General features: G+C 37.4%; 2 protein-coding genes across 5 annotated transcripts in view; both read left to right on the top strand.

Moving 5' to 3' along the window:
* The first annotated feature begins 423 nt into the window (after positions 1-423).
* LOC107699854 (ATP synthase mitochondrial F1 complex assembly factor 2-like) lies at positions 424-5,854 on the top strand. The gene is made up of 8 exons (XM_016501257.1): positions 424-811; positions 3,876-3,920; positions 4,026-4,174; positions 4,522-4,619; positions 4,781-4,861; positions 4,961-5,073; positions 5,193-5,308; positions 5,410-5,854. Exons 1-8 carry the CDS (start codon positions 676-678, stop codon positions 5,470-5,472), a joined length of 801 nt encoding a protein of 266 aa, XP_016356743.1. The 5' UTR covers positions 424-675; the 3' UTR covers positions 5,473-5,854.
* Positions 5,855-6,180: 326 nt separating this feature from the next.
* LOC107699872 (TOM1-like protein 2) overlaps positions 6,181-11,125 on the top strand; it is an 18,056-nt gene continuing 13,111 nt past the window's right edge. For all 4 annotated transcript variants that reach the window (XM_016501285.1, XM_016501286.1, XM_016501284.1 and 1 more), the window contains exons 1-4: positions 6,181-6,263; positions 6,843-6,927; positions 7,322-7,400; positions 7,506-7,655. In XM_016501285.1, coding sequence (XP_016356771.1) covers positions 6,212-6,263; positions 6,843-6,927; positions 7,322-7,400; positions 7,506-7,655 — 366 coding nt within the window. In that variant the 5' untranslated portion in view covers positions 6,181-6,211. The remainder of the gene's footprint in view (positions 6,264-6,842; positions 6,928-7,321; positions 7,401-7,505; positions 7,656-11,125) is intronic.

Here is an 11,125-nt window from a genome sequence, read left to right as displayed (position 1 = left end):
ATATATATATATATATGTATGTGTGTGTGTGTGTGTGTTTTAATTGCATTATAATTTTGTAGATTTTTTTTATCGTCTTTTATCGGCTATACTGTTGTAAAATGTTGAGAGATTAAAAAAAGTTATCTAGTCTCATAAAATTATCTTGAAAAAAGGGAATCTATTAAATTCTAAGGTAATCTATTAAAAGAATGTTACAAATCAATATTTTCATAAATAAAACAAAAAGCAAATAAAAAAACAGAAAGCAAATAAAATATAAAAAGAGGGACAGTAATTCGATTATACGGAAAGGGATAATATATGTGTGTGTGTGCGTGCGTGTGTGTGTACCAAAAAGGGCGACATCGACATCGGTGTAAAACAAATCCTACAATTGGAGCGTTAAGGACTTTTATTATGAATTTTCCCTTACGATCCTTGTTTAGGTCACAGTTATCAGCTTCACACTTGGTTTCGCGTTGCCGCATGCTGTGACATCTCTAGTGAAAGTATTTATTTGCGCTTAAATAATTGAGTTAGCTTTGATTGTACTTAATATCTGTGTTTTTCTGTTATTACTAAAACGTGAACGATGATTTGTCAAGTTAGCTATAGCGCCTGATCCAACTATATAACCTTGACTAAATGGTTCAGCACTCTTACGTTAATAAGAACACATAGCGTTTTAAACAAATGATGTTACGGAATATTTGTAGGTATCAAAGGCAGTTTGGCCAGGTCATTTGGCCATTTTCTTTTCCTCAAGGGCAGCATGTTCCTAGTTTATCAACACACCTACAAAAGGCAAAATATGCCAGTGCCACAACAGGTAAGATCATTACAGAAAGGTACAGAACAGTGGTTTTCAAACCGGTCCTGCGAGCACCCCCAGCACTGCACATTTTCTGTGCCTCCCTCGTATATCACACCTGATTCAACTCATCAGCTCATTAGTAGAGACTGCAAAACCTGAAATGGGTGTGTCAGATATGGGAGACATACAAAATGTGAGGTCAGCGTCGGCGCCACGGGGGGGCCTGAGGGGGCCCGGCTATTGTTTGATCAACAAAAATGGAGAAACCCCCCCCCCCCCCCCCCCCCAATAAATTGTGCCTGCCCCCTCACTTTGTACGCTCTGGCGCCGACCCTGTGTGAGGTGCTAGGGGTGCTTGCAGGACCGGTTCTAAAACCACTGGTATAGAAGGACAAACCTAATGTACAGTCATGGCCAAAAGTTTTGGCAGTGACATAAATTGTGTGTTTTGCAAAGTTTGCTGCTTTAAGCTGTTGTGGTGGTCATTCACATTGTTTCTAGATAATTGTGTAGAGTGATCAGATGCATTTTAAATAATTGTTAAAACTTCATTGGCCAAAAAATGAACTTTTCACAAAATAATTTTTTTATCCTGAGACAAAATGACCAGCTAACATTAATTGACTAATCATATCGGCAGCACATGTGAAAGTGTAAGTGAGTACTAGTCAGGTTAAATCACTATCATGCTAATTAGATTGTAAGAGCAGACTGATAAAATATCCTATAGTGTTCATAATGTTGGTACATTATAACATTATTAGGCCTGCTGTTATTATTTCTGAAAATGCAACTTATATGAGACGTATCTTTTTTTTTATTTTCCTAAAAAAAAAAATGTTATTGTGTTTTTAAAAGCATGCAGCAAACGAAAATATGCGATTAATCTGTTAAAATGTGTTGCTGTGGGTTAACAAATTTACATTAGTAGGCTATTCTTATGCTTGGCTTCACAAATAGCAACAGAGTCTGGGCCAAATCTGATTTACATTCACTTTTGGCTTTTTTCAGTCTTGATTGCAAATGTTTTTTTTTTTTATGTATCTATTTACAATTTACAAAAAAGAGTTTTCGTATAACGATAGTTTTGTTTTTTTGAGAGTGCTTAAACTCATGATAGATCAAAATTAGTGATAATGTCACTTTCTGTATAATCATTTATTCGATGTTTGAATAAACTTGGAAAGGAAACGTTTTATAATTACAAATTTGTAATGTTTTTTTATTCAATTGTATTCACGTTAAATACAAATTCAGTCCCATTAAACATATTTTATTAGCCTACATGACACCCATGTCTAGTTCTTGCCTAAAAAGACGGGTTTATGATGTTTAATACATTTGGCTGCTTTTAGCCTTATCCTGGAGTTGAATTCACCCTCCGCTTATGACTTGGACAGAAAAAGCATGATGTTCTCATAATTTCGTTATTGTTTGATCAACAAAAATGGAGAAACCCCCCCCCCCCCCCCCCCCCAATAAATTGTGCCTGCCCCCTCACTTTGTACGCTCTGGCGCCGACCCTGTGTGAGGTGCTAGGGGTGCTTGCAGGACCGGTTCTAAAACCACTGGTATAGAAGGACAAACCTAATGTACAGTCATGGCCAAAAGTTTTGGCAGTGACATAAATTGTGTGTTTTGCAAAGTTTGCTGCTTTAAGCTGTTGTGGTGGTCATTCACATTGTTTCTAGATAATTGTGTAGAGTGATCAGATGCATTTTAAATAATTGTTAAAACTTCATTGGCCAAAAAATGAACTTTTCACAAAATAATTTTTTTATCCTGAGACAAAATGACCAGCTAACATTAATTGACTAATCATATCGGCAGCACATGTGAATGAGTACTAGTCAGGTAAATCACTATCATACTAATTAGATTGTAAGAGCAGACTGATAATAATAATAAGAGCAGACTGATGTAAGAGCTATAAAAGAAGTGAAGAAGCGCTTCCGATCATTGTGTTCTTTTTAGCAATGGTTTTCTCTAAAGAAACACGTGCAGCCATCATCGCTTTGCATCAAAATGGTCTCGCATAATAATTGCTACAAAGAATATTGCACCTGAAAGACTCATTTACCAGATCATCAAGAACTTAAATAGCAGATCTTGCTCAGCAATGGCAGCAGGTTGGTGTGAGAGCATCTGCACGCACAGTGAGGCCAAGACCTTTGGACAACAGCCTGGTGTCAAGAAGGGCAGCAAAGAAGACACTTTTCTCCAAGAAAAACTTCAAGGACAGACTGAAATTCTGCAGGAAGTATAAGGATTGGACAGCAGAAGACTGGTGCAAAGTTATTTTCTCTGATGAAGCTCCCTTCCGACTGTTTGGGACATCTGGAAAATCGATTGTTCGGAAAAGAAAAGGCGAATGCCTTTTCAATCAAGGGAGTGGGCTCTCTCATAGTTCTGCCCAAAAACACTGCCATGAATAAAGAATGGTATCAAAACGTCCTGCAAGAGCGACTTCTTCCAACGATCCATGAGCAATTTGGTGATGATCTGTGCATTTTCCAGCATGATGGAGCACCATGTCACAAAGCAAGAGTAATAAAGAAGTGGCTCGAAGACCATTACACTGAAATTTTGGATCCGTGGCCAGGCAACTCCCTGGATCTCAATCCCATAGAGAACCTGTGGTCAGTCCTCAAAAGGCAAGTGGACAAGCAGAAGCCCACAAATTGTGATCAACTCCGAGAACTAATAATGCAAGAATGGATCGCCATCAGTCAGGATTTGGACCGGAAGCTAATATCCAGCATGCCAGAGCGAATTGCAGAGGTTATGAAGAACAAGGGTCAACACACGAGGCTGATCATCAATAAGAAGCTGTGAATAAGAAGCTGAATTCAGCCTCGTGGTCAACACTGTAAATATTGACTCATTAAATATTTTTTGCCAATAAAAGCCTTTAAAACTTTGATAAGCTTATTTTTCAGTATACCATAGAAACATGTGGAAAAATAATCTACAAATACTGAAGCAGCAAACTTCGCAAAACACAATTTATGTCACTGCCAAAACTTTTGGCCTTGACTATTGATGCTTGATCTCTTGTTCTTTAAATCGCATTTTGCAGAGAGAAAGAAGTTCTACGAGAATGTCTCGATATCTCAAGGTGAAGGTGAGCATCGTTCAGTGTTGGTGCCCATATAACACACATCTGCAGTATAAAAAAAGAAACAAGTTTTTAACAAGAAAAATAAGTTACTCTTTGTGTTGTCTACAGGGGGCCTGTTTGAAATAAACCTTGACAAGCGAAAGCTGAAGACTCCAGGTGGAAAGCTGTTCACAGTGCCTAATGAAGCTATTGCCATAGCTGTTGCGACAGAGTGGGACGTTCAGAAGGACACACTGAAGTTTTACACCATGCACTTAGTAAGCCATTATTTTTAAATAAAGTTAGAGTTCCTAAATTGTATATATTAATTATATTACCAGCCAGTGATATTTTTGAAGTGGGATATAGAATACATCCAACTTTATCTGCATACATACAGTATACTTATATAAGGCGATGCATCACAAAATGTGAACTATATTATCATCCTGCTCTAAACTGCTTAATGTGACTATAATGCATGAAGATATAAATATTAACATCATGATTTTATCTAAAGCTGATTTGAAGCTGAATATTTTGTGGAAAGCACTGTACTTATAAAAATGGCATGGTTTGATTCAAATTGTAGATATGCTAATATGACTTATTTCCATCCATACAGACCACCCTTTGCAACACAGCGCTTGATAACCCAACTCAAAGGACGAAGGAACGAATGATCTCAGCAGCTCTTAAGTTTTTGGAGACTGACACAATCTGGTATTTTGAGGCTCACTTGATGGCATTTAATTAATTAAACCAAGATTTATATAACATTATTATGTTATGTAATTGCAGTAATGGTAAATGGTATTAGATTTACATCTAATACGTCTGTTTATAGTTTTATGTTTTCATTAAATCAGATACCTTTGCTGTAGTTACAGAGTAGAAGAACCTCCAGGTCTTGTGGAACTTCAGGGAAATGAATGGGACCCTGTAATGAACTGGATAGAACAAAGGTCATTTTGGCTAGATTATTTACACATTTCGGCTAGATTATGTAATAGACACAATATATAGCCACAAAATGGTGTATATGAACATCTTGTTATTTTTAGGTACAATGTAGTAATTGGCTCGTCCTCCAGTATAATGGGCCCTCAAATCCCAGAGGAGACTAAAGAGACATTTCAGCAGCACCTTAATTCCTACAATTTATGGTCTCTGACAGGTAAAGATACCATGGTGGCTTTTGCATGTTATGTAAATTGACATTTTTACATAAGATTGATTTTGCATCTTATGTGAATAGGCCTGTTTAACCAGTGCAGGTTTTTTTTGCTTCTGCAGGGCTTGAGTATGTGATCACTCAGCTGAAATCGCTGGTCTTGTCCTTTGGGCTGATTGACAGACACCTCAGTGTGGAACAAGCGGTTGTCCTGTCCAGACTTGAGGAGGAATACCAGGTATGGTAGCTTTTAGTTTGTTCCGACTGTTTAATAATAATTGCTTTGTACCATTTTGTCCATATTAATGATTACTGTAATGATGTTCTGCTCTGTCTTAGATCCAGAGATGGGGAAATGTGGAATGGGCCCATGATTATGACATGTACGAGTTGCAAGCATGAACAGCTGCTGGTGCAATGTTTGTGCATCTGTCTTCTGAAAGCACAGCTGTCAAGAGAAAAATTTTACAGGACTGATAAGGCCAAAAAGGCTCTGTTTGAGACTGAAAAAATTGATTTTTGTTCTCTGTCCTTGTTTTTATATATATATATATATATATATATATATTAGTAAGCTGCAGTGACACCAGTTACCTAACCAGTAAAATGCTGTTGCTGTCTAGTTATGTTTTGAGTAATAATATCTATGTCTAATTTAGTTTCAACGGCTGCCACATGGAAAGACTCTAAATAAAAAATCCCTGTATTTTAATGTCAAAGCTGTGAAACGGTTTAGCTAATACGTTGGAAAATAAGTAAATAAAGTTTTGAAAAATTATAATCATGTGCATGTCTAATTGAGTCATCACATTTATTTTTACCAACCCCAGTCTCATGGTTTTCAAGCAGTTCCCTTAAGGTCAAAGTCACACATTAAAACATGTTTTTAAGTGCATAGTATGAAAGGGCAATCTGATACATAACCGTTAATAATAAAATATCAAACTCGCGGTATAAAACAGTCATGTCAACGGAATCACTGCTGTCCCTTTAATTAGCTGGCGTGTCATTTCAATAGCGGACTGCAGGTTCGGCCAATAGCTTTGCTGCCCTGAATTACGCGACCAATGGGAGTCACCCATGGGCGGGGCTTGAGTGTTTACTGTCTTATTGACTGTTAGTCGTTGGGTATGTTGACAAGATGGAGTTCTTGCTGGGAAACCCATACAGTACTCCGGTGGGACAGTGCATTGGTATGTTTTTAAGAAACTAAATGATGCTTAAAAATGGTGTCGTAACAAGTTGACGCCTAAAGCGATGCATTTAGCTAAACCGCTTTATAGAAACTCAACATATGGATAGCCTGTCAGTTAGCTGGCTAACAGCTAATGCTCATTCATGCTAGCTGGTCTAACTTACAGTTACCTCTCAATATGTGCTTCTTAAAATAGTAATATACTTAATTAAGTTACAGATTAAAGGGAGGCGACATGCTTAACACATAGTTAAAGTAAGATGAAATACTGCTCTCACTTACCAGCTGGTATTAGCCTGCTAGCCAGTTGACACTGCGTTTATCTCTCACACCCAGTTTCATAGCAAAAGCTTGAGGTAATGTGTGTAAATGATTCATACTATTGATCAACTCCTATAAATGGACAATGTGTAAGGAACTGACCGTTTGCTTTGGAAGATAACCAGCAAGCAAGCTCATACTGCATAGCAGTTTGCAGTTGAGTGCAATGTCATCAGTGCCGATGTTATATCAGATCCTCTTATTAGTGAAAGGCAGTAACGATGATCTTATCAGTTTGCCTTTTGATCTTTCCCAGAAAGGGCCACAGATGGCTCACTGCAAAGTGAAGACTGGACCTTGAATATGGAAATATGTGACATAATCAATGAAACAGAAGATGGGTGAGACATGAAAGATGCATGATTTATAGCATTTAACAGGTTGAACTAAGTAACCTCTGTGCTGATATATTCCATCAACCTTAGGAAGCCTACAAACATTGTTACACAAATCCAGAAAATGCTGTCATTGTTATAGTTGCGCATGCGTTTCATGCTAATAATGTTTAATTATGGCTGAATGATCGTGCCATCAGTTATTTTGTGGCCATTTAAATCCATTGCAAGTACAGGACGTTACATAAATTGAATAGTCATCAAAATGTGTTATTTATGGAACCTGGATATGCTTGCTTGCAGAAGATGATTCATTCACTTGACCTTGTCATTGTAACTTCATAATAGATTGCTTTTTAGCAGCATAGATGTGTTATTTAGTTATTTATCTGATTTATAGGCCCAAGGACGCTATAAGAGCTGTGAAGAAGAGGCTTAATGGGAATAAAAACTACAGAGAGGTGATGCTTACGCTGACGGTGAGAGGCATACAATGGAAACAATTCCCTTTAGAGTCTTACTAACATCTAATAATTCATTTTTTTAGATTGCCCTGTTCATTTTGATTTTCATAATTTGTTCAGGTTCTTGAGACATGTGTAAAGAACTGCGGGTACCGGTTCCATGCACTCGTCACCACCCGGGACTTCATTGATGGCATTTTGGTGAAAATCATATCTCCTAAAAATAACCCACCTGCCATAGTGCAGGACAAAGTGCTTGCTTTGGTACAGGTATGGACCGGATTTTTGGTTTTGACTGTTCAGTGAAGGAAATAATGTTGTTTTGTAGTTTAAACACAACATGGGGGAAGGAAACACATGACATGAACCATTTCAAAAAGAGGGCATGATGGAGAGGTAGAGGAGGTGGACGAAGAGGTTGGTTACCTGATGCCCGGTAGTCAAGGAGATCTCGCTAATTCGTTGGCACACTCATTACAACCTAGTGGATCAGGTTTCTAGGTTTGGCTCAGATGACCAAGGGTGACTTCAATTTGCTTGGTCTTGCATTTAATGTGATGCCAGAAATTTCTCATGATGAAATTAAAATGTCTACAATGCCTTTGTCCAAAGAGAACTGGGCAAGTAAAGTTTGCGCTTTGCATTTTTGTTTTTCATTCAAACATTATTTAAAACAGTCACCTGATTTTAGTACCAACACCACCATTCAAAAGGTTGAGGTCTGTAAGATTATCTTTTTTTATTTTATTGTTTGTTTTTTTTTTAATGAAATTAATATTTATATTTAACAATGATGCATTTAATTGTTCAAAATTGACAGTAAAAACTTCAAATAAACATGGTTCCTTTTAACTTTCTATTCATCAAAGATTCCTGAAAACAAAATGTATCAGTTTCCACAAAAATATTAAAGCAGCACAACTCTTTTCAAAACCGATAATAATAAGAAATGTCTCTTGAGCACCAAAGCAGTATATTGAAATTATTATTATGTGAAGGATCATGTGACACTGAAGACTGGAGTAATGGCTGTTAAAAAATAGAGTTCTGCCATCACTGGAATAAATTCCATTTTAAAATATATGAAAACAGAAACTGTTATTTTAAATTGTAATAATTTTCACAATGTTACCATTTTACTGTATTTTTGATCAAATAAATGCAGTTTTTGTGAGAGACTTTCAAATGTTCATTAAAAAATTATTGCGACCCAAGACTTTTGAATGGTAGTGTAGTGTTACACCCCTAGTCTCGTCTAGGGGTGGCGGGGAAGTAACACATAATATTTAAAAAAAAAAAGAATGTGAGAGAGTTGGTTCTGTCTGAAATCCCAGCACCACAAACAGGGAAACTCATAAAGGTTTTATTTACAGATTAAAGTCTCTGTACAGCAGTTAAGAATAAGATAAACGAGATGAATGACAGCTGTGTTAGGTGTTATCCAGGCTGTCTCAGGCAGGTCATGACTGTGAATTTGTGTGTTCTGTTCACCCATTCAGTTAGCCTTATAATTTGCAGCTGTGTGTTAGAAAATGTTAGAAAAAGAGCAGCAATGCATAATTCTGTAAAAAAAAAAAAAACTCGCCCTGACGTGCATCAGTCCACAAGTAACGGCAAGACTTTTCAGTTCCAAGCGCAGGCTGATCCGGAACTAGGGGTGCTCCGAACAGGGGGAATTAACACCCCTACCCACCCGCAGTATGGTAGTGATCTCACACAGCTCTGACAGTGTGTGCACACATCTATGTGTAGCCATTCATCCACATTTGAACAGAGTGGACAGTGAAATCCTGTAAATACAGACTGATAAGGAAGAAAAAAAAAATCAAACCTGCTTTAAAACCCAGCAACACAACTGTAGCTGTACAACTTTACAACAGCAACACTGCTTTAACAAAAAAGCAAAACAGCAAGACTTATTTGATATCACACACAGAACGGTCTGTGCAGTGCTGCTACAAGTCCAACACCTATTGTGTTTTATTAGGAGATGCACAACAGTTCTTCTGTTGCTTTATAGCTGTGGCTTTATAGGTAATATTTTCACCTACACAATTTAGCAAAATCAGACAATATTGTGTCTAATATATACCACAATATGAACTTCTTATTATTGAATTGTTGTAAAGAAATATCACATTTGCAACTCAGTGTTCAAAAAATGCTGGGAAATCACTTCATGTAGCCCTACAAGAGTGATTACTGATAAACTGTCTGAAAAAGAAAAAGTCACGTTATAGAGAAGAAAAAAATCACCAACGGACTTTCAAAGCTGCTACATAGTAACGACTTTCTACTTCGAGGACCTTGATAAAAATGTAGTGGAGTGAAAAGTACAATATTTGTCTTTCAAAAGTAGTGAAGTTAAAGTCATAAGTTCCCAGAAAAAATAATACTCAAGTAAAGTACAGATACTCAAAAAGTGTACTTAAGTACAATACTCAAGTAAATGTACTTAGTTACTGTCCGGCTCTGTCCGTTAACATGAGCGCGGAAAAAATACGCACCAGGTATGCACTGCAGATGGAGTAATGTGAACCTGGGCTGGCATTATATGTGTGCGTTGCGAGTGTGCATGAGCACAGTCCAGGAGAGCGCACGAGTGCTGAATGGTTAAACACTGGCAAGAATTAAAAAGTAATGCAATTTATAAACGTTAGTGACGATGTGACACTGCCTCGATTGTGCAAGTGACAATTCCTGTGTCAACTGTGCAGCGTGCAGCTCGCTTATAGACAGACGAGATGTGGTGATTTGAAGCCATTTGCGTATTTTGAGAGAGAAAGAGAGAGCACGCGCGCGCGGTGATTCACTCACGCTGTTTGTGAAATTACGTCTCACACAAGTTTTTCAAATTACTTTATAAGTTATTTAACTAAGAAATATGAAGGCGAGTACCTCACCTTCAGCATTATAATTATTTCATCCGTGCCTGACAGAGACTGACACGTGCAGCTGCATGTCATGCCAAACCTCTCATGGCAGCGTCATCAGCTTGAGATCGGTTTTTATCGGCCGATAGTGATCGGTAGCCGATCAATCGGAGCACCCCTAGCGGGAACACACTACTGTCAGGCCCATTATGAATGTAATTTGGGCTCAGTCAGTGTTTTCAGTCGTGTTTAAAGTCGTGTAGTGTGCTGTGTCTAAAGAATATAAGACCACAGATGTTGCCAGTCCTCCTTACAAAGATTATTTTTATAAATTTAGTGACTGATGCCTGCGACTAACTGTCCCTGTTTCAGAATATGTTGGTCTATTAATTTAAATAACGAATTAACAAATAAAAATCACAAACATGACATTTCTGAATAAAATAATTATACACACTTTAGTTATATGTAATATAGCCTATTTGAGGAAATATGATGAGGAAATACAGTGCCTTGAATAGGCTACATTTATGTAGAATGATGTAATGAAAATGAAAAATATACAAATAAATTACTTTTGTTTCGGAAAAAAATAAAGCCATATTTAATTTTCGTTTTAACTGATACTCAGGTTTTGTTTGTGGATAGGTTGTAGCTACTGTAATCTGCAGCAGTATTTGGAAATTGGGGCTGTTGTGAATGTTATGTTGACAATGGGCACGTTCGTGATGGTGATGGAGACGTGGTAGTTTTACTATGCATGTCTTCCACGGTGTTCTATGTTTTTTTCAATAGGATCAAAGAAAAGATTGAAATTTCCTGAATACTGAGTCTGACTCCGTCCGGTAGTTAATAGTGCCTGCTCAC

This window comes from Sinocyclocheilus anshuiensis, unplaced genomic scaffold (genome assembly GCF_001515605.1).
Source record: "Sinocyclocheilus anshuiensis isolate Anshui unplaced genomic scaffold, SAMN03320099.WGS_v1.1 scaffold1280, whole genome shotgun sequence".
Taxonomy (NCBI): domain Eukaryota; kingdom Metazoa; phylum Chordata; class Actinopteri; order Cypriniformes; family Cyprinidae; genus Sinocyclocheilus; species Sinocyclocheilus anshuiensis.
The sequence above is the reverse complement of the archived record's forward strand: the minus strand, read 5'-3'. Positions and strand labels throughout refer to the sequence as shown.

Bases quoted from the DNA above. Each gene is read 5' to 3' on its own strand.
- LOC107699854 (XM_016501257.1), top strand. From the start codon at position 676: ATGATGTTACGGAATATTTGTAGGTATCAAAGGCAGTTTGGCCAGGTC. The intron at 3,921-4,025 runs GTGAGCATCGTT...TGTTGTCTACAG, and splicing joins CTCGATATCTCAAGGTGAAG to GGGGCCTGTTTGAAATAAAC. The intron at 4,175-4,521 runs GTAAGCCATTAT...CCATCCATACAG, and splicing joins AGTTTTACACCATGCACTTA to ACCACCCTTTGCAACACAGC.